This window comes from Lagopus leucura, unplaced genomic scaffold, assembly GCF_019238085.1.
Source record: "Lagopus leucura isolate 7727_CA_CO unplaced genomic scaffold, USGS_WTPT01 Super-Scaffold_73, whole genome shotgun sequence".
Lineage (NCBI taxonomy): Eukaryota > Metazoa > Chordata > Aves > Galliformes > Phasianidae > Lagopus > Lagopus leucura.
In genome coordinates, this window is record NW_024962252.1 from 23,648,720 (window position 1) to 23,672,507 (window position 23,788).

Consider the following 23,788-nt stretch of genomic DNA (forward strand, 5'->3'; position numbering starts at 1 on the left):
ACTCTGCAGCCAGATTAATACTGATAATTTCTTCTATTGCTATTTATACTTTGATCTTTTAATGTTAGGTTTCTAGTATGCACATATGGTCTTCTGCTTTTTTAATCTATAATTAGCTTGCACTGAATTTTCCTAATCTATTTCCATCTAATTTTGTTACTAATGAAAGCGGGATATTTTGTGATACTTCTCTCATGAAAAGTCATTTTTTCCACATCTAAATATGTTGAGAATGGAGAAGTGTAAATGTGGCAGCACTGATTCAGGTTGTGGAATTCTTATTTCAGTATTTTTATTTTCATTATTTTATTTATTAGCTCTGGCAACATAGCATTCAGGGAGCAGTCTGATATCTTTCAGGTCTTACAGGGCACCTCTGTGCTTTTAGTTGTTTTTCTGCATTTCTTTCTTGTGTCCAAACTAAGCACTCTCCTTTGTGTGTCTTTAAGCACATGGGCTTATGGTTGCTATGTGTACAGAAACCTCAGGAATGAAAATAATTGAGAAATCTTGCAATCTTTCTTTGTCTAACTTTTAATCTTCAGAAGCGCTAGGCACATGAACTCAACCTAGTTTAGGATTTCATTGGGCATACGTACTCTTTAAGTTTCATCAGTTGTGGAAGCTTGCTTTTCAGTAATTGGTCATAAAAATTCCTCATTTCTGCAGTAAAGGTAGTATTAATGAAATGCCAGCATTAGGAACTTGTGAAATAAAGCTACCTCTGGTATCTCTGGATTTTTAGACTTCTAAATGGTCAGAATGTACCTTCTGGTTTTTAAAAACTGTGCATGTGGTAGCTAAGTATCCTGGGAAAGTATTTTAGAAGTATCCTTTTTAAAATATAAATACCTACACGTTAGAAAACAAGTGTATTTTTATTTATTTATATTTATTGTAAAAATCACATACATCTCAGGCCATGACTTGCAGTTTCTGTGCAGTTGCCTTGCCAACGCCGTGCTTTTTGCAGAATCCCAGTTTTGCATTTAAACGTAACTCGGCCACGAGAAAGCCGACCGACAACGGTCCGTCAGACCTTTGTGGCCCGCTGCCGTATTGTGCCCGAGCAGGGGAAGCCAGCAGGGCCCCGTCCTGCGCACTGAGCTCCCTGCTTCTTGAAAGTTCATTCATTTTACGCGGTCCGATCCACCTCCTCACCTCCAAAAAGCTGCCGCCTCCTATCTGATAGGGGGGAGCGCGGACCCGAGCCGTTACCGGGCGCAGCCCTACTGCGGCCATTTTATCGCCCGGGGGCCGGGGCACGCCGGCGGCCCCGCTCCGCCCGGGGACGGGCGAGCCAGGGTTCCGGGGAGGCCCCGCCGCGCCGTTCATGGAGGAGAGGGGCGGCAGCGCAGCGCGCACCGCTTCCTCGTCCTCCCCCTCGGCTCGGAGGCGCCTCCGGCGGAGCTCCGGCCAGGCCCGTCTCCCTTCGCCGGGCGCCACCGGCCGCCGCGGGGCCGGGCCCGGCCGGCATCGGCGCGGGGGGCTGCGGCGGGCGGGCAGGGTGAGGGAGGAGCGGGCGCGCCGCCGCCGCCGCTTTCTCCTGCGCGGGGCCGGAAGGCAGCGCGGCCCGGGCAGCCGTGCGCGCCGTGCGGGAGGAGGGCCGGGCCTCGGCGTCGCCGCCGCTGCGGGTCAGGCAGCCTTCCGCAGTGGGGGTGGGTGAGCGGCGGAGCGCGCAGGCCGGGGGAAGGGCCAGGCCCCGCCGCCTCGCTGGGCGATGGAGTGAGGCAGCGCGGCTCGAGGAAGATGGCCGGTGGCGGCGGCGGCGGCGGCTGCAGAGACAGCTTGTTTCTGGAAGGTGCGTGCACGGCTGGCAGGGGGAGAGCGGCCCGTGGGCCGCCTTTCCTTCTGGCAACCGGCGAGGGGCACGATACGGACTGGGGGACGGGGGAGGCGAGCGTATGTGTGTGTGTGCGCATCGGGGGGGAGGAACGGGTCCCCTTGGGGGGACGACGACAATGAGAGGTGCCTCGGTGGCGTGGGGGAAGGGTGGGTGCCGTAGAGGGTGGCTTCGTTTGGTAAAAAGAGACCTGCTTCGGGGGAGGGCTTAGCGAGGGGGATTTGATTTCTGGTTCTTTCTTTCTTTCTGTATTTTTCGGGGACGGTGGGAGCGTGGCGCTCTGCTGCCGGGGCAGAGCGCGGTCGGGGCCGGGCGCAGCGCGGCCGGGCGGGCGGCGGGAGCGGCCGCGGGAGGGCGGGGGCTGCCGGGCCGGCAAGGTTAGCGCGAGGTGAGGGCAGCGCCGCCCGGGCGGCATTGCCTGCCGTGCTGCTGCCGGGCCCCGGCCTGGGCTGAGCCCGTTCCCCCCACCGTACGGCTGGTCCGCTTCTGAATCGCTAGCGTAAAGGCCCACGTGGGGCTGAGGTTAATTTGGGGAGGGGGTCTCTTTATTCTTACGTTTGTTTTACAAGCCCGACGATGAATCTGTCAGCTGCAAATGAAAGGAACCTTTAGCGGTTGTGAAGCCTTGCATAATTTTTTTTTTAATTTGCAAGGGTTTGTTTTTTGTTTTTTGTTTTTTTTTTCTCTGTAAAGCTCTTAATTGTAGTGTAAAAAGTCTGCTGAAATTCGAATATGTTTAATTGTTGAATCTTCACAGTTTAACTCATGTGAAAGAAAATATTATTGCAGTCTCTCAAAATTGCAGTAAGCGCGTAGCTGATCGACACAGGCTGATAGCTGCTCAGTTTTTACCATAGTGATAGGTAAAAAAAATATATTGATGAAATAGACTGTTTCTCATGAGTATATTTCAAGTCAGATCTAAGTTTAGCAGTTGAGATTTTGTGTGCCTGTATTGATAGGTATTGTCCTTCGAAACCTTTATCTTCCTGAGGGATGTTGAATTTTGTTCTTTTATTACTAGAGGTTCTGGATTGGAATTTCTGCATAAATAAAATAGTATCTGTTCTTCTGAATAATTGGTCTGAAGTTCCGATGTTCAGAAACCCTTGGTCAGTAACTACCGTTCCGTTACCTTACTTCTGCCTTTAAAGCATTTGATGGTGAAACACAGGTGCTCCATTGCAGGCACTGCATTTTTCTTCTGAACTCTCTCCATTGAATACCGTGAAGATGGTGTGCTGCTAAAAGTGTCACAAAGATGTTCAGTCGCTGTCTCCCCTGTGCACCTTGCGTGCATACTGGTTGGGCAGTTGCTCACAGACAATAAGCTCCATACACGGTATCCACATTTCTTATTTTTGAGGTCGTATTTCAGTAGCAGTTACTGGCATGACACTGGGTAGCATCCTCCTTGGAAGTTTCAGTATTGCATGACTGATGGACAGGGTAATCAATCAGTTCTGTGTTTCCCTGTTATTTGGGGTCATGTTAATTTTAGCACTAATGGCATGATTGGGTACAAAACCTGAGAATGTGTGGGTGCATTTGCATGCGTGTGTTAGGAATCTTGTGTGAAGAAAACCTAATGTGGACAGTGGTGACAGAAATACCTGAGGGGTAGACCAAATCCAGATAGGATAATCACACTGGGGCAGATCTAATAAGAGCAGTCTAACTTTGTACTCATTTGAATCAAGGAAAAAGACGGCCTAAGATGTCACTTGGGAGGCTCTTGGAAGGGAGGGTTGACTTCATAGGGAAAAATAAAGGTATTTAAGCTATATGTATGTAGGTTTTCTAGCAGTCTTTAATCTGGACACACATGATAGCATGTTAGATTAACCCTGATGATGTAGAACAACCATTATTCAAAGATTGAATGTTAGACAAGCATGGGAGTGCCAGATTTGTGAAACAAGTACAGCATGGAGAGGAGCAAGGATACACGTGTATTGAGTAGGGGGCATGACAGCTTCTACTGCAAGGTCGTCATTACTGTGTGAGCCTAGAATTCTAACTATACTTAGTCTGAGTCTATGTATTTCACAGACTCCAGTGTATGCAGAAATCTGCAAAAGCAGCAAGCTGCAATTGCTTATGTGATGTTTTTTGGAAGGTTGGGAGAGGGAGAACTGAGAATTCCTCTGTAAATCTCTGCCATTAATGTGCAGAACAAATGAGTTAGGTACCAAATGCAGTTGTGTCAACTGTAATTGAACTCAATCTAATAGAAATACGTGTCTCTCTGTTTGTATTTGTATATATACATAGAAAGAAAATTCTGATGCTGTCGAACTTGTGTTGACTATCAATCTGACTTAAAATAAACATGCAGTTAAAATAAATTATTCCTTCCAAGAATGATATTCAGAATTTTGGTTTGGATAACAACTGTCCAGTAAGATACTACTTCTTTTTCTTACTTAGTGTAATAGACATTACTGTGAAGAAATGTGGTTGTCATTCTGTTGTCAAAGTGTTTCCTTTTAATATTTTTATTGTTTCATTCTCCAATAAAAACAGAGTAATCTTTCTGGAAGGGTGTTCCTTGACTGATTTATCTGCTGTCTTTCTGGTAACGCTGTTCTTCACTGGTGTGATTCATACAGATATTCATTTTGGCCAGTTTTTCCATACTGTTAAGCTTTGTGTTGTACAGACTGTCTTATGGAAGTTGTGAAAAAGGTCCCTAGAATGATAATGTCTGTCTCTTTAAAGCTGAGTTCACTATCCTTCTGCAGTAGTGCTCCTAGTTTTTAGTATTGATAATTGATATTGATATTGTATATGTTGGTATATATAACTTGCATGTTTACTTCCTCTGAAATGTTGAGACACTGAACATTCAGAAGAACTGAGAGTACCAAATTTAAGCTTGCCTGGAATTAGAATTACTAAAACTTTTTCCTTGTTCTGGATTTACTTTCCTCCAGTAAGTTTTAGCCATGGGAAGAAAGTGCAGCAATTTATGCTAACAAAGTAGGCCCCATGCATGGGAGTTCTTTCCTGTTTTGGAGGACTAGAAATTTGGTGAACAGAGATTTACATCTGCATCAATTCATGTGCTTTTGATAGGCATAAAATGTAATGCAAGGATTGACAAATCCGTTTAGATTTAGGATAGGGAAATGTTCAGTGCTTGCTGTAGGAGTGGAGAGTACTATTGATTATTTCCCCTGTGGAAAAATTTGGGGAACTGTGTTTTATTCTGCCGCTTTGGATGTTATTGAGCTGCGAGGGAATTGCCTGTTACCTATTACAGAAACATAGAGAAACTTTAAGGCTGGAGGACAAGAAATGATGAACTCTTTAAAGTATTCCTAAACACGTTTATTTTGCAGAAGAAACGAAAATGCTTTTATTCCTTCCTGTTTTCTTTTTTCAGTCTCCTAGTAGTTAAAATAGTGATACCAAGAACTGATTTTCTGTTAAGTTTCTGTTTGAGGACCTCCTCTCTAAGGAATGTGGCCAGTCACTACCTTCAGAGCTGCTGAGAGACTTTGGTGCAGCCATGACAGGAATTTGCACAATTTTCATTCCATTTTCTTGGCTACAAGTTTCCTAATGGCAATAGAGAAAACTACTTGGATAACCCATTAGCAGCAGCAGCAGCTTCAGTTGTCTGAGGAATCCAGAAAGCTGCTTGGTTTTTCATTCATCTCACATGTTAAGAACTGTATTCTGAAAATCAGAGGCTGCGGGCTTGTGTGTTTTCTTAAGGGAAGCTGAGATTCTGAAGCAGCACAGAAACACACAGTCTGTGTATATGACTGTATAGACAGAGTGCTGCCACTTGAAGCGGCCGTCAGCCTTTCCTGCTTTTTCATTATTTTTATCTTTCTGTGAAATATCTGATGAGAATAACACAAATTAGGATGGCAGAGCAGAGTTCCTATTTAGGTAGAATACTTGAAAATTTTTTACCTGCTATGACTGTTCTCTAATTTATTTTCTCTTGATTGTGAAATTATGTCTGAAGTGTCTCCACTGCCATCTCTGACGCTTTTTTATGACTTCATGGAGATAGGTATTAACTTGGAACTGGAGGAAGATCATTCATTTTCTTCCATGTCTTTTTCAGAATCTGAACTACTTTATGCTGTTGGTCTCCGTCAGCTCAATCAGTGTCTGAATATGTTCTGTTCTTCTGTTTTTTTTTGTTGTTGTTGTTGTTGGTTTGGTTTGTTTTTTTGGTTTTTTGGTTTTGTTTTTTTTGAGAATGGTTTTCTACCTGAAAGTGAGGAATTCATGATGCTGATGCCTTTCTTATGTCTCCCTGTCCTCAGTCCCATTCAGAGTTTCTTTATGGCACTGTGTATGTCTCTTCTTTGTTGTTTCGCTGTTCCTTGCAAGGCTTTTAAGAACAGGAAACCTCGTTCACTTAAGTAATATTATCTGCTAGTAATGATCTTCATCCCACTGGTTGAGAATTCTCTCAGCAAAATTAAATTGAAACTGTCTCCACACTGTCTTATTTTTTGTATGTATCAATCTAATATGACTGATAAGTGGCACAAAATATTAATAAAAAGATGAACTGCTTCTTAAAGCATTTAAAAAGATAGTAAAAAAACCCTTCATTTATCTATTAGCGCTCTATAAAAACACACTGTAATGCACTTGGTAGCACATTCTAAAATAATATCCTGTGCCTAGTTCTGCTTCCACATAATGCCCTTCCTTTAATTTGGAGATGGGATTTTAGGAGCCCAGACTTGTCCTCGGCTTTCTGATGCAGATTATCTCTGTGCAGTTTTCTGTTTTACTTTGTTTCTTTTTGGTTGTGTTGTTTGTGTGTGTGTGTTTGTTTGTTTGTTTTTGTGATGGGAGCATCTGTTATTTGGTGTAAGAGAAGCTGCCTTGCGCAGGAGGCTTCATCTGCTTTTGTTGGGTTTTTTGGGGAGGTTTGATAGGAAAGCATTAGTCTGCCCTCAGAGAAGGTATAGAAATTCTGTCTTTCTGTGAAGGAAAAAAAACCCACCACATGGGAATGTGCCTAAAAGAGATCTTTGCTCTCTTCTGTGTGTAAGTGCAACTGTAAAAATAATAGCAATGATATAATGATATCATCAGTATGGGACGTGGTGGCTAGGTTGATGTGAATGGGAGTGGTTAGGTACTGGAACAAGTAGTGCATTTATCCTGGAAGTTTTCAAGAAAAGTGTAGGTGTGGCACTGAGCTTTGTGGGTTAGTGGGCAAGGTGGTGATGGGTTGATGGTTGGAGTAGGTGATCTTAGTGGTCTCATCCAACCTTAATGATTCTGTGAAGGATAAATCAACGTTTTGCATACACCTTTTTTGCACAAATACTTTTATAATAAGCCTATATGGGTATTTTAATGTTTTGCTTCCTGTTTTTGTACAAGGACAAAAAACATAGTGGATTATTATTGTTGTGTTTTCAACAACTGTTGTTGTTTTTTGGTTTTTTTTTTTTCTTTTTTTTCTATTGTTTCTAACACATTATGCATGGATTTCAATACAGTATCAGCCTTTTTTTTCTAGAGAGCTTTAGCTGTGGCTGTAGTTGAGATAACTGAGGGATGTCCAACTACCTTGTGCTGTAGCAGATCCTATAAAGTGAAACTAATCACCAAACTCGTTGCTTTCAAATGTTGCTTTATGAATGAGGGATTGTTGGTGGGTTTTTTTGTTTTGTTTTGTGAGTCATTGGTCATCATTTTGTCTCCTTCCTTTTCACTGATATCTTTTGAAGCCTTTTGTTTGCAGAGGTAAATAGCAAGAAACTTTGTGAAACTTGCGCACTTTCCTAAAAGTGAGAAATCAGAAATCAATATCTTTGAAGCAAAAGCTTTCAGTGCTTCCTCAGCATGGCTCATTTTGCTACTAAGTGATGTTGGATGCTGGCTGAGCAGTCAGGGTTAGAGTGGCTGGAGGGCTCGATGTGCAGGTCAGGGTGTGCACGTGCATATGTGTGTGCATGGCAGAAAGGAGTGAAAGAACGTGCATGAAAGCTGAAGATACAGCAGGTGGCTGAGAAAACAAGATTAAAAATGGAGATATTCTAGCAGAGGAGGCTGTAGAGGTATAGGGGACAACTAGAGGGCAAGTATAATTATTCTCTTACTTATTCTAGAAGATACTTCCATTGGGAGAAACAGAGGCTTGGAATATTTCTTGACCTCAATTTTATTGCCTGTATGGTTTAAAGTTTGAGTATTTTTTTAAGGTAGGATTGTGTTTCATAGGTTAAAATCTCCCTGATGCTCTCTGTTGGTTCTTGCTTAAGTCAAAAATGTATTTTTATTATCTTCATCTTATTTATTTTTTTATGTCTTAAGCTTTCTGTTACTGTTTTCAGCAGCAGAGAATGTGTAGTATTTTTAGGTTATACTGTTCTTAAGCTGTGAAGTCAAAGTTGGTGTCTTGTGTTTGCAGATTGGGTGCTTGCTAATGCTATGGTCAGAAGAGTAAATGGCACTTGCCTTCATACGTGCTGTGCAGCCCATGTTGATAGATACACAAATAATTACCAAGTAATGTCTATTTTTTTCATCAAAAATATATAGGCTAAAAGATGGTTTTGATTCTGCTTCTGAGGCCAATAAAATTCTTGGCTTTTAGGAAGTGTGGCAAAGATAACGAGGTATTACTCAGTGATTTAAAATCAAATGATATCAAATTAAATCATTGCCTGATTTGGTCACACAAATTAGGCAGTAGCTCCTACAATGATGGGCTGAGGTGAGGGAGTTTGAACTCTTCAGCTTGGAGAAGGCTCTGGGGGGACCTCACCATGGCCTTCCAGTACCTGAAGGAGGCCTACAGGAAAGTAGCAGAATGAGGGGATTTTAAGCTGGAAGAGCATAGATTTAGAGTAGATACTAGGAAGAAATTCTTTACTGCGAGAGTGGTGAGACACTGGAACAGGTTGCCCAGAGAGGTTATGAATGCCTCCTCCCTAGAGGTGTTCAAGGTCAGGCTGGATGGGGCTTTGAGCAACCTGGTCTAGAAGGAGGTGTCCCTGCTTATAGCAGGGCACTGGAACTAGGTGACCTTGAAGATCTTTTCCAGCCCAAACCATTGTGTGATTCTAGGATGGAAACTTTTCTTCTGAGAACTGTGCACTTTCAAACTAGAACTTAGTTTATTAGTGTGTACACTAATTCGTGAGATGCCTTTTGAGTACTTTAAACAGATTGGAGTAAAACTGCTGTACACTTACTTGATTTTCTTGTACTGTGTTTTCTCCCTGAATCAGACTGGGGATTTTGCCAAATGGGATTCAATCTCTGAATTAGTGTGTAGTATAAATCAGAATACAGAACAGCTAATGGTTATTTTGGTACTATAACTAACAGAAATGATGAAGAGCAAATAACTTGAAGTTGTTTTTTACTTTTATTTATGGTATAATATCCGCTAGATGTTAAATAAAGCTTTGGCAATGCTGTTATTTGAATAACTTTTCTTTACAAGTAATCTGTGGAAAGAATTATGTCCTAATAATATATGGGGATAGTTAGTTATTAAAATGATGGTCGTAAAAGCATGAATACCGATGTCTCGTGGTTAATGTAAACTAGCAATCTGCAGCTCACAGATATCAAATGTGCAAATAATTCTTTCAGAATAAACTATCCAGAGGACAGCGAGGTGATTGCAGTGTGGTGCTGTTGTCTCATACGGAGTGATGATAAATTGTGCGTGTGGATTTCCTGAAGCAGTGAACTATGACATGGCTGCTTTTATCTTATGGTACTGCAGCTCCATTTTGAATGTAAAGCTGCATGCCAACTATTTATTGGTTCTCTTTGCAAGGCTTAGCATAGTTAACTGGTTTAGGCGCAGTGAGGACTAACAGCATGTTTTAAACTGATTACAGAACATACCGCAGCTGTGCTGCTCTGAGGGCTCCCTGCCACAGGTGGGGGAGATCAGCTGCTCCTTCCCCTCTGAGCTTGTCCATGGTTCAGTCTTGTGCTGCATCTCAAACTCCGCTCCTGGGACTCACCACTGTATTGCCAAAGAGGTGAAGCTTGTTGTTGGGTACTGTCTTGCCAGACTGTGCTTTGCCAAAACTCTGAATTGGCTCACTGAAGGGGAACATATGGGGTAGGATACTGGGTGGGCTTGGGGAGAGCAGACAGCCCCTGGCTGTGAGAGGTGTAGGATGTGCCTCCTTTGTCTCTAGTGAGTGTAAATTCAACTTAAGATGCAGTACTTAAGTTCATCTTCAGAATTAATTCTCTTGTGCAACATCAGCTTTACTCTGCCCAGGAAAACTCAATTATTTTAAATAACAGGTTAAGTTCTGCGTAGAACTAGTTTATGGTGAAGGCTGGAGACTGGAAGGAGTAAGTTATCAGGATCAGGAAGCTGTGGTTATTCTTCCTGCATTGGTCAGCTGGCCTTTAAAAATTTTTTGTTTAATGAGGAAGTGCTGCATGATGTAAGGACACTTTCCTGAGTGCTTGTCCAAGTCCTATAAATGAATAATTTGGAGTGAAAGGCACTAAGTGTAGGGTATCTTTCTGTGGTTAAATCTTGAATGATTGTAAGTAAAGAATAGTAATCATTCAGAAACTGTGCAGGCCTTCCTGTTTTGTTTGTTTTCAAACTGCTGGAGTTGGAGCAAACTCCCTGGTGTGTGTGTGTGTGTGTGTGTGTGTGTGCGTGCACATTTATTGCCACAAAGATTTTTGGGAATGATAAATGCTAATAGTGTTTGGTTGTTACAGTAAAACATCATGCTGTGTGACATGATTAATATTATTTAATCTTAGAAATTTATGTCTGTAAGAAACAGCTGCAAAAATATTTATTTTCATGAGATTGTTTTTGTCTAGTGCCATAAAGTTATTTCTTTTACACAAAAATTCATCCTACTGCTGTATTTTTATTGAAGTTGTAGGATATAATGTGGTGTTTGTTTGGCATATCCCATTTTTATGGCTCGTGTAACAAGATGTGAATATCTCCCTGATGATAGAATTTAATATGACAGACTAACAGAAAGATTATTCAAGAGCCCATTAGATGAGAATTCAAACTATGCAGGGGATGGAAGGTTTCATGTTTGCAGTTGCTTTTGTAAATTCTGAGGCTCACATCTTCTAGAAACACTGCCGTCCATTGTAATTTTATTTCTACCAGGGCTCACTGCTCAAAACACAATTTTAAGATCATTTACAACTAAAACAAGCTTTTGAAAATAGACTTCTGAGTTTCTCTGATCTGGGTTATTATGGCTACATTTACCTAACATGGCGGGCTAATAAACTTTTAAACAAGATTACTGGATACTGCTGTAAGGGAAATATGTGATCTCAGAATCTCTACCTGCTGGATAGCAGAGAAAAATCCCTGCCATGAATGCAGTCAGAAAGTTCCTTCTCATCAAGCAGAGTGTTACCTGGAGAAGATGCTGCTCCTTGCTTGGAAGAACGGCTTGTAATGAAAAGGAGATGGGAATTCAGAGCAGTTTCATAGGTCTTGATAGGTTTTTGATGAAGGTGACTGTGGGTGTAGTATTTAGCTGAAGATGGCTCCAGCCTATCTCCAGCTGCAGGATAGTAGTTTGAAAGCTTGAGCGTTTTGCTTCATCTGTCTTTTGAGTGGTATTTCTTGAAAAGCAAGTTCAGAACTGGATGCAGTTAGCAAGCTGGCAAGTGTTACTTTGTTTTTTGTTTTTTCTTCCCTTTTTTTTTTTTTTAATTACTTAATCAGTGGTTTTCAGTTGTGTTAATGGCCTTTGAAAGTAATTATTGAGAAAATGTTTGTTCTTCCAGGGATATTAAAGGTAGAGTCTGTTTTGTTTTTTAGCTGTTTAAAAAAGAAGTCTATGTAATGAATTTCAGCATGCTGTGGTTTTGTTAACAGTTGTTGGTGCTCCTGAAATTTAGCATGATTAGATCTGGAACTTTAATACTTCTATTACAAAAATAATGTAATTCAAACATATTTACAGACATATTACTATTTTCTTCACATTTTATTTAAACTTTGTGGGATGGGATTCAGTAAAGATTAAGTAAAGATACTGGAGACACAGGAGCGGAATGTCTAGTGTTAAAGTGTAGCCAGTGGAGCCTACTGAACAATTCAATTGACCAGCCGGCTGCTGAGCTGCTCTCTGATTCCCTTGACTCACAGCTCTGATTATCTCTGATTGCAAAGGCAGTTTAACTCTTAGCAGTTCCCACATGTGAGGCCATAATGTATAGCCTGCAAGTCTTTGTTTTAGCAATTTGCAGTAGGACCAGGCCTTCCTAGCTGCTGGGTGCTGCTCAGAGTGACAGTCCTGCTGCCCCTCCCACTGACAGTGTTCTGCAGCTTTCCTTGTGTCAGCGCTGACGCTTCCAGCACTTCACCTCAAGTTGAGCTAAATGGGCAGAAAACTAATTTTAGATGGATAGAATAGTGTTGGTGGAGCTAGTCTGCATTACCTTTCAGCTGTATCAGCAATCTAGTCCAGCTCACTGCCCTCACAAATAAGGGGGAAAAAAAGATGATCTTTGGCCTGTACAGAAAGGCAAGTGCAAATTGTTCCCACAGCTTAGAGTTTAAAGAACTCTTTCATCCTCCTTTCGTGCTTTCCTTACTCAGATTTTTTTTCTTAAGGTGCACCTTTTCATTTGAATAAATTACTGAAGTTTTCTTTATTGTTGAGCATTCTTTGTATGCTTTTGTTGTTGTTGTTATCTGGGGGAATTTTGAAGAATTGACAGCATCGAAGAAGTATCTAGTTTTATGTTTTTTATTTCTCCTTTAGTTACGTCATAGAGTTCCTTTCATACCTTTACATGTTATTTTTTTTTCTCACAGAAACATTCTGGACACTTTTTTTTTTTTTTTTTTTAATGTAGGGGAATTTTTCCAGATACTCTGGAAACGTAACGTAAAGTTTCTTACTTCATTTTGCTTATCTTAAAAAAACTCTTCCAGTGTTAACAATGATCACGTATGATTGGTATCACATACTGACCTGCCACAGAAATTGTGTTCTGAAATTCTTACTTATCATCCTCTTTAAAGTGCTTTATGCACTCCAGTATTTTTTAGAATGAGTTGACAGTTCAGAAATCATCCTTAGCCTATTTTAACCTTTCAGCCTCTGAATTTTCCTATGTAACAGTAGAATATATTTCCTGCATCTATCTTTCATATGAGAACAGTCTCCTTTCTGAATTTTTAGCATGCCTTCAGTCTAGCAGCAGAGCTAGTACTTCTGTACTTCTGAGATGAAAATATTGCTTGTTTCTCTTTTTTTTTTCTTCTCCTTTTTAACCTTACTTATTGTTTGGATTCTGCTTTTGATGTTTTTTAACTTATTTGGGAAGACTGTGTAGGTGTCAGACTTATTGAGAGGAGGGAATGAAAGTGATTGAGGTACATAATTCTGGGAGCCTTTGTGACAATGGTGGGTTTGCTTTAACTGAAAGTTTGTACCTATGACTAATCACTGTTTTTTTAGTTTTGTGGTAGGATTATGTAGATTAGAAATCACTTGACTGCTGGTTGGAATCATGTAGATTGGAACCTCCTGCCCAACCCACGCCTAGTGAGAGCAGATTGCTCAGGGCCTTGTTCCGTATCCATGAATTGTCAGAATGACCTGGTTCGTTGCTTGGCCCCTGTTACAGAAATAAATAGAAATAAATCAATTCTTACAGTGGGTTTGGATTTGTTTTGTTCCAGCTTGTGTATGGTTCTTCACATCTTTCTGCTGTGCATCTTTGAAGAGTCTGGCTTCATGTTTTCTCTTCCTTCCAATTAGGAAATGGAAGATGGCAAAAGGGTCTAATCTTACTTTCTGCCTCTTATTTATTTATTTGTTTATTGCTCTTTCAGCCTCTCTTTGTATGATATGATACATGTCCCCCTGGCCATCTTGACAGTGTTCTTCCAGACTTGCTGCAGAGTGTCGGTGTCTTTGATACACTGGAGAGCGCAAAACTGCAGTACCCTAGATACGGTTTTACAAGGGTCGTATGGAGGGGAAGAATCACTTCCCCACACCGAGGGAACTTTTGCAGTTGTGTCAAGTGGTTGGCCTTCCTTGCTGTGGGGTGGTCCTGCTGACCCATCTTCAGCTTCTCAGTTGAAACCCCCCAGATCCTCTTGAAGAGCAGCTCCTAGCCAGTTGCCTCCAGTCTGTACTGCTGCAGGACTTAGATCTGGGGTCCCAGATGCATTTGCTTTTGTGGAACTTGGTAAGTTTTATGTAAGCTCATTTCTCCAGCCTGCCACATCTCTCTCTGAATAGCAGCCCTTGCTTCTAGTGTATGAACTGCTTCCTCTAATTTAGTATCATCTGCAAACCTGCAGAGTATATTTGGTCTTATCATCTAGAGTATTAGCAAAGAAGCTGAAAGGTATTGGTTCTGGTACAGATCGCTGAGGTGTGCTCTCAGCTGATTTGTACTGCTAGTCATCATCCTTTAGACTCTTTCGGTTTCCCGTTGGTCCAACTCATTTTTCACTCACCTTATCATTCACTTATTCCACATCTCTCCAGTCTGGATATAAGGCCCCCATGGGAAGCCATGTGAAAAGCCTTGCTGCAGTGAAGGAATGCACAGAATGCAGTCAGGTAGTTGGGCATAGTTGGTCCTTAGTGAATTGGCATTCACTTTCTTGTCCTTACGGAGTTTTTTCCTGCAGAACACGATCCATAACATTCTCCAGAGTAGAGGTGAGAAATACTAGCCTGCAGTTCTCCAGTTCATCATTGTTGCTTATCTTGAAGAAAGATACAATGTTTTTCCAGTCATGGGAAACCTCTTTCAGTTGCCATGACCTTTCCACGTTAATAGGAAGTGGCCTAGCAGTCATGTTAGCAAGCTTCCTCAATGCTATCAGTGCTATCAGCCTCTTGTCTGGTCCTGTGGACTTCAGCATGTATAGTTGGCTTAATTGTATGTTAATCATCTTTTCCTTGACTAGATTGCGCTGATAGCACTGAGCAACTTGAGGGTTGGAGGACAGAACTTAGCAGAGACCTTTGGAGGAGCTAAAAAAAAATATATAAAAAGGCTTGAGTTTGTCAGTCCTTTCAGTGACCCTTGTAACTAGGTGTGTTTCTCCTTTCTCAGTGAGCAACCAGCCCACCCTTTCTTTAGCATTCTTTCACTGCTGATGTGATTAAAGAGGCTCTTTTGAAATCTGTATTGTTTTCTGATGCTGTCGCAAAGGGAAACACTAATTGTCTGTTGTATGGTTACCACTGCTGTCTTACCAGAAAAGCCATCAAAGAGGTTGTAAAGAAAACATTTTATGTATTTCTAAGCTATTGTACTTTGTTAGTCCTTGTCAGTACTTCTCAGAAAATGTTAGACTGTTTGGATCATACCGCAGCAGTACTGTGTTTGTTATGCCAGTCATTCTGTATAATACTCTATGGTAAGGAGTACGATGTGTATGAAAATGGAGTAGGAAGAAATCTTTTATCAGGATATGCAGATGCTTTTCCATCTCTCAGCTCTGCACTGCTTATAAATGCTTTTTTGTTGCTTTTTTTTCCTTTCTAATCTGGAAGTGGATTCTTTTTTGTTTATCACTGGCTTTCTGTTGAAATACCATTCTTAGAACTTTGTGTTTTTTTTTTCATTAGATAGCTGAGAAGTTAAATTGCCTTCAGTTCTAACAGGATGTCCATACTTGTATCCTTTACATATGTATCACACAGCTTTGCCATTGAGCTCTGTACTAAATGGAGCATCTCACTATCTCACTTACTATCAATTTATAATCGTTGTCTACTACTGGAAGTAAATTTGACTTTCTTTTTCATTTTTTTGCATCTGCAGGTAATTTGGGGAGAGGAAAGGTGAAGCATCTTCTAAACAATGAATCTCTGAATGCTTAGTTATAAATTCAGGCTAGACTGCAGTTCTGTGCAGATTTTTTTGGTTTCATTAGTGCCTAAAAGAGTCTCTGGTTGTGGATGCTTCTTTCCTGCACTGTGCAGTTACAGCTGTGCTGTGGTAGTGTGGTTGAGCAGGTGGGCGCTGTGCTGCTGTATGCAGTGTGCAGGATAGGAGCAAGAAGCCCCAGCTTCTAGGAAGTGAGGATGTGCATAAAACTCTTCATGCAGTGCTTACTATGGGGTATGAAAATGCACCCTCACTGTGGTTAAACAGTTAACATGTTAGAACTGCTCATATTGAACCTGGAAGATAAAAAACTAGTTTGCATAGAAGCCTCAAGAAGCCTCTCTGATAGAATGATGTAACAAACGAGAAAGAAACACAATTAAAAATGATTCCTGTGTCAGATATTTATGAGTACTTGTACCTTCTTATCAATATATGCAGTGACTACATGAACAAAAGATTAGAAAGCTCTTCTTAATTTACTTAAATATGAGTCTAGATGAAGAGAGTGAGTCTGAGTGCATTGAAATGAACTTTTTTTTTCCTGTGCTGAATGTTACAGTGTCTGCTCTTTGCAGTTGTGATAGTGTAAGCATTTGTAAGATAAGGTTTGCGTTATTTAGACCAGCGTAACAGGGAAGAAGTATGGGAATTTGAGGTTCTTCTGGAACAAGTCCTTAGTCCTGAATGAAATGTTTGTGTGCTTTAGGTTTATTTTTGGGGTGTTTCTTGGATGCACAAAAATAGATGTGATCTCAGCGGATTAAAGACCTGTAAACTGTCTTTTTGTGCTGTAGTAGAAATGTTGCAGTTTCTATTGGCACATTCAGAAGGTGGTGGGAAGCTTTTTAGGCAATCTGTTGATAAATACGAAAAAGTTACTTTATGAGAAAAGTTGAAAGTGTTCTTCATGTGATCAGTAAGCACATGGCATCACATTTGGAACAATAAAAAATAAAAAGGTGTGTTGTTCTGGCCATAATATAGATTCATATGTAATGATTGGTCCTAGGCCACAGAGCACAAGACTTAAAAGCAAATCTTAGCAGATGCCATCTTCTTTTGCACTTTGCTAAATACTCCTCACTTCACTGTTGCAGATGGGCAGATTTTTATTAATTTATTTATTTTTTCCCATTCAAGTTCAGGAATGACTTCCTTTCATAATAATTTTAGGAGATTTTTCACACAGAGGGTGGTGATGCACTGGAGCAGGTTGCCCAAGGAGGCTGTGGATGCCCCATCCATGGAGGCATTCAAGGCCAGGCTGGATGTGGCTCTGGGCAGCCTGGTCTGGTGGTTGGAGACCCTGCACATAGCAGGGGGGTTGAAACTACATGATCATTGTGGTCCTTTTCAACCCAGGCCATTCTATGGTTGTATGAATAATACTATTAAATGATGGAAACTCCTGTTAAAGGAGTTTACAAAGCAGTGTCAGCATGTAGGGGCATAAAGATGTTAATCTGCTTTCTGCCATTTGTCCTAAGAGCGTGCTGATTTTTGTCATCCCAAATGTGAATTGAGTAAATTTCACACAAAATGGATGGCTTTGGGATGTGGCTAATAATAAAAAAGTTTTTGTGAAAGCTAAAATACGCAGTATTCCAGCAGATTTTGTTCAACTGGCTTTTTTAAAAAGGCATGTAAATAATTAAAATTATGTCTGGATACAAATCTGTCCTGGTAGCAGGCGTACCACCTGCACTGCACAGCACTGCTGACAGCATATAAGAGTATGCAAAGTGTACTGGCCCTGGTAGCATGCATAGAAAAAACTGCAGCATACAGGTTGTAAATTCAGGTTTTACAAAATAGTTATAAACTTAGCATTTGTTTAAAAAGACACCTGCATAGAATCTAATTCCAAGTGGCAATACATTTTTAGATTTATATTTTTGGTAGAGCCAAGATGAATAAATGAGCAAATTTCTTCTAAAGGAAGGGAGTTGTGTGCAGTGAGATGGATTTTCTCAAAATAAGTTTAGAGCCAGTCTGCTGACACCTGAAGAGTGGGGAGAGGCTGATAGTAGTGGAGCAGCACATGGTTTGGTGTAATGTACATTTAGCACGAAAAATTATATTCTCTACTGAAGCTGCTAAAACTCAAATAAGAATCCAAGACAAACATGTGCAAGTAGTCTGATTTAAACAGAAGAAACACAAGCGAAAAAATCCTACAGTAACAATGTTTGCCTTACTTGTGTGAAGGAGCTTGGAGAAATAGTCCAGGTGGAATGAGAGAGCTGGAAGCTGGTGGAGTGAACTTAGATAAAAGGAATATAATGAGGGAGATGATGGACAAATGGAGATTGAAGGGGACTAATGGAGAATAGATATTGTTGGCTGAAGAAGTACAACGTATTCCATAACACCTTCAAGTCAGGTCATACTTAAATGGCTCAAAATGTGATGTGAAGTCTAGGTGGATTCAATGACCATAAAGAAAATTAGTCAGATGTAATTGGTGGGATTACCTGACCAGTAGCCTGCTGGAAATGTAAAAGTTGTGGAGATAGCAGACAGAAACATTGTAGAAAATCTTGGTGAGCATGAGATGAAAACTCACAATTGATTGCACCCACTTTGATAACACTTAGTGAGGTCTTATTGCCATAATTTTTCTTAAGGAACGTGACAGGGTTTATGTCTCAAAATGAAGCATCAGTAGAAGAAAAGATGCATGAGGCAAACAATAGGTGAGGATGAAATAGCATTCATCCACGTGTTCTGAGAGGAACTTGGTGATAAAGGAGCAAATGGCTGTTGCCTGATACTTGTTGGTTAGGACTGTCTTTCTGCTACAAGTAGCTGATATCTGTGTATGATACCAGCTTTTTGATAGGTAGGTGGACTGGTTGAGGAACTCTTCACAGGTCAGCTTTGTGACTATAACTGAAGTTTATAGAAATGTTAATGAAGACCAAGATTGGATCAGTCTTTCCTTCTGTGATATTCTTTACCACAGGCTTTTGGAAATGCTAGGTTTCCTTTAGATAAAATGGAAAGTATTATAAGTAACAACTGGCAACAGATTACTAGTGAGGGCAGAAGTGGTTCATTTTGTTAAAAGTAGGAATAACCAGTTGAATCCCATGAGGATTTGCGATAACATGGATGCAGATAGAAGAAAAAAGTTTGACAGTGAAGTGACAAAAGTATGTAGACGTTGCAAGCATTAGTTGGGTTAGTAGAATGGTTTGGTACTTCAAGGAGGTTCCAGGTGCTCATGATCTATGCTATGTGCATTAAAAATTATCTATTAAATCAAATGTTGGCACACACCAAGTAATGCATCTCGATGAGAAATTGATAAGAAAATGATTTATCTAAATTTTTGTGTACAGTGATTGAATCTGAACTGGTCTGGTTCTTACCATTCAAATGAAAGGTGGAAATTAACTGGTGCAGAAACATCAAAGCAGTTCTCCATAGCAGTGAAAATAGCATTTCCAGGCATATTATTTATTACAAAAAGAATAAATAGCAAAAGAGAAATACCACATTGCTTCTGTAGAAATTTATGGTGCATTAGTATCTTGAATATTACCTTCAGTAGTATGGGTTTCGATTCTTCACCATCTCAAAAAGAAAACAGTAGAGCTAGAGGAAGTTCAGAGAGGAGGATTGAGGGTGATCTAAAAGTATGACACAGGAAAAATGAAAAGGACAGGGTGTTTGTTTGGTTTCTGACTGGGAAAAGATGACTGCAAGAGCACAAGAGAGATGTATGTAATTGCGGTAGGAATGGATTACTGTCTTAGCCAGCATAAGAACCAGAGGAGAGCTGAGTGCTAAATAGAAGCAAAAGATGCCAGATTAAATCAGGATAAATAAAAAAGGAGATACTTACTTATATAGTGAAAAGGCAGTGCGGTTTGCTGCAAAGTACTATTTCTTCTACAAAGTAATGTTGATTTAAAAAAAAAAAAAAAGAAAGAAAAAAGAAAAAAAGCTGTTGCTCATGAAAATATCATCTGTGGCTCAGGTGGTCCTTGGTAGGTGCAAATAGCTGGAAGCTGAGATTGGAAGTGCTAAATCTTGCTTTTTGCAGTGTTTGTACTTTTTTCTATACATATTTTGTTGATTATGATTCTTTCCTTTTCCTTGCAAAGCATGAGGTTGCATTCATTATTTCTGAATGTATTGTAAAATATGTAAAAACAGTAAGAAAAGATGCATTTAAACTGCACTCCAATCAAATGTGCTATAAAATTAGTTATACAGAACTGGTGCATGGCAGCTCTTAGTTGCAGTAATTGGGATCTGGGTGAACAACGCTTCACCTTAATGACTGCTGCCTCCATGTTCTGAATCTCCTTCACTTAGATAGCCGCATTCTACCTTATTAAAAAATCTCCAGACTTTTGGATATTGGAGTAGATAAATTTGAGATCACGTGTAGTGTGACTGTTCTCAGGAAATCCAAGTTTTCACTCATTTGTTTGATGCTAACCCTGAAATTTCAGTTAGTGGCAGACATTAATTCATGTCCTTGTCAGATGACGGATTAAAAAAACATGGCATGTTGAAACTGTGCTTGGATTAGTTCAAAACTGTTACTTACATGTGGAGAAAAGAAACATGTATTTGGGTGTTAGACGTTTAAGTAATAAATGTAAGGAGTCTTCATGTCACAAAAGGAACTCTTAAATTTACAGGTAAAACAATAAAACCCTCACTTCATAATTTTTAGTAGCATGTTAACTTATTACAAATCAAGATGTTGACTGATTATTATTTTATTTATTTAGGAAAATTATTTGCTGCTGCCTTACTGAACTTATTTGCTCAAATGATAGTTAAACACTGATGTCAACAAAATAAAATGAATATATGGGGAAAATACATACACCTGGTTTACTCCTCTAGATTGTATTGATTAATAACTCCACTTGAAACCAAGACTTATCTTAACTTGTTCTCATTTCAGCTTTGGATAGATCACAGTCCAAGAGAGATGGAGGTTTTAAAAATAATTGGAGCTTTGATCATGCAGAAGAAAGTGAAGGAGATGCAGAGAAAGAGTAAGGATGCTTTTATCTAGGCTATTGAAAGTATAATTGTCTACTTACAAATAAATATTTTTTTTGTAATTTATTAATAAGAAACATTATATAACGTCTTCAAAATTCCAGTGATGAAGAGAAAATTATCCTGGTAGAAATGCTTATTTTAACTAGTATTATGATGTAGAAAGTACATTATATTGTAAATTTAATTGTTGATGTGGGATCCACAACATTTTGGGAAGTGTTGGGGCTGTCTTCAGAGCTACTGTAGAAGTCTGGAGAACTCAGACAGGAAATGCATTACATGCAAACTGAGGAAACAGTTGTTAGAGCTTATACTGGTGATATCGTTCAGTACTTCACAGTTATGAGTAAGGTATTTAAAAAACTAAGCTTAAAAGATTTTTTTTTTCCTCCCTTGTTTACCTCACAATATAAATTTTTGTTCCCTTGTCATTTATTTCTTTACTTAGTATGTTTGCATTTTTCCAAAAAGTTAAATACTATCTGTATAGTTAGAATAAATCCTGTCCCTTTAACATTTTGTTGTTACTGGTATGCTTTCTCATTCAATAAGTATTCATTTCTAAAAAAATCTAATAATTTATTAAAAGAACAGCAAGTTCCATGTGTGAAGAATGCATTTATTTCTTTTCTTAGATATTTGAAGTTTAAATCTGTAAGTTTAAAAAGCTATAGTTCTGTCATGAGGAGAAGCTGAATCCGATGGTTAAATACAAAAGTAATTCTTACATGGGTCTATAGTTTGACCTCTTTAATAACCTCAAGAGACTGCCATAGAGTAGTATTTTAGTAGGTAATACTCTGCTGAGTATTATGTGCAGAAAGGAGGTAGGAAAACAGTCACATAACCACTTAGGCTGCAGCAGCAAGCTATACTTAAAAAAAAAATGTAAGAAATGTAGCATTTCAGTCATTCAGTCATCAATACAATTCAAGCAATTCAGTCATTCAGTTCATTTAATTGTGAGTTATAAGGTATGTCCAGAGAACTGTGTGAGAAGTTAAAAAGAATTTTTGAAAGGTTTTCAAACTAAGGACATTTTAGTTTTATAAAAGCAAACATGATTTCAAGTGCACAGTAATACATTTCAAGTGTGATGGCAGCGAATGCATATGCAGAGTTAGCATTTGCATTTTACTTGTCTTCAAAAATAGCTCTCATTTGTAAGTATCCCAGTTTCTTCTTGTAGTCATTTACTGCTGTTTTCCATCTCCAGTTGATATTGACTTAACACAAAATGAGATGTGCATAGAGTAGTAATGCTTTTTATTTTAAAAATGACATTTGAAAACCTGATTGTTGAACATATGTTTTATGTAACGGCATTCCTGAATGATTTCTCAGTCCTTTAAAATGTTCTGTATGATAAAACAGTTTTCCTCTAGCCAGTATAGAAGTGCTGTTACTCACATTAGTAGTTCTTTTTTATGTCTGTGAATTATACAAAACCTTACTGGTAGTATAGGTAAAAGAGCATCTGAAAATCGCTTTCAACTGAAGATCCTGCCTTTTTTGGCCAGCCATCCTCTTACAAACAAACTTCAGGCAGCTGTACCTTTTAAACTGCCCAAGTATTTATTTTTGGTTAAAAACAAACTCTTTGATTGTTTTCTGCTTCTTTTTGTTTGTTTTATTTGTTTTGTGATTGGCATTATAAGCTTCACTTTGAGCAGTTTTGAATTTTGCGTTCCTGATATGTTTTTACTTCGTATAACATCTGTCAGTATTTTGTCAGAATCTTTAGGAAGCAGTTTGACAATAATTTGTCAGTTCTTTTTAAACAACCTTTCACACTTAGCAAAACATTTCAAAGATTGGCAACTTGAGTTCATATAATTGTGTCCAGAATAAAGCTTTGTTGTTCCCCCCAACCCCTGTCTTGACCATGCCAAGCAGTAATTATTTGGATTCTTTTAATGTCCCTTGTATTGGTTATGATAATGTTTACTGGCAGTACTTCTAGCTTACTGCAAGGAAAAAGCTATAAATCTGAAACAAGCAACGAGATGTTTCTGTTGCTTGTTGAAACCCTGGCATTTTAGCATCTGATCGTGTCACAGGTTTTTGCGGTGGTAATGACAGACATAAAGTTTATTTTGGACTAGCCCAAGAGTACCATTCCAATGCTTAGAACACAGATGTGATTTAAGAATTAAGAATGGGGCCTGTGCTGATACTGTTAGGTAGTACTCAGTGGCAGCTTTCATTCTTTCTCCACTGAGATCAACACAAAATATGTGGCTAAGGACTTCATACCGAAGCAATTTTTAGTATACATGCAGTATTTAAAAGTGTACCATTTAACTTATTTGGAGAGTTACATGGGCTGTGTCATCATGGTAAGATGTCAAGCAATGATCTCATATTCAGGAATACAGAACTTCTGTAAAATGAAGAGGTTTTGGAAGAATAGGACCATCACTCAAAACAGAATATATACATTTTTAAAATGCTGCTAGAGGTGATATTTCGTTTGGAGCTAAGTTAAAGAGAATGAAAATGGCGTTTGACGAGTTTCTTATCCCAAAGTAAATGCCTGCAGAACATCTTCACCCCACCTGAAACAACAGAAACTGTGATGATGTACTAGATTTGATCTAGTTAGAGTGTCAGTCAGGATGATAGCAGATGACTTGAAACTTCTGTTGCTTTATACTTGGAGATCACACAGAAGCAAAGAGGAGCAGCCCGAGGCACCTGTGTATACTGGGGGCTGCACAGCTGGAGGGCAGCCTGCCAGAAACTGATCTGGGAATCCTAGTGGACACCAAGTTGTGCACGTGGAAAGCTAACGGCATCCTATGCTGTGTTAGGCAAAGCATTGTAGATGTAGGGAGGTGATTCTTTCCCTCTACTCAGCACTGCTCAGACCTCAGCAGTGTGTAGAAATACCTGAAGTGAGGTGCAAAGAGGATGGAGCCAGTATTTTTTTTAGTGATGCTCAGGGATGGCCCAAAAGACAGCAGGCACAAACTGGAACACCGGAGGATCTGTCTAAATAAAAGGAAGCACTTCTGTGCTGTGCAAATGACAAAGCACTGGCCCAGGCTTCTCAGAGGCTGTGGA

The 23,788-nt window shown here is 39.7% G+C and overlaps 1 protein-coding gene across 2 annotated transcripts in view; it reads left to right on the forward strand.

Annotated features, from left to right (window-relative positions):
* The first annotated feature begins 1,695 nt into the window (after nt 1-1,695).
* The window catches only part of SENP6 (SUMO specific peptidase 6), a 66,791-nt gene continuing 44,698 nt past the window's right edge, over nt 1,696-23,788 (forward strand). For both annotated transcript variants that reach the window (XM_042877665.1, XM_042877673.1), the window contains exons 1-2: nt 1,696-1,801; nt 20,619-20,712. In XM_042877665.1, the coding sequence (XP_042733599.1) occupies nt 1,750-1,801; nt 20,619-20,712 (146 nt within the window). In that variant the 5' untranslated portion in view covers nt 1,696-1,749. The remainder of the gene's footprint in view (nt 1,802-20,618; nt 20,713-23,788) is intronic.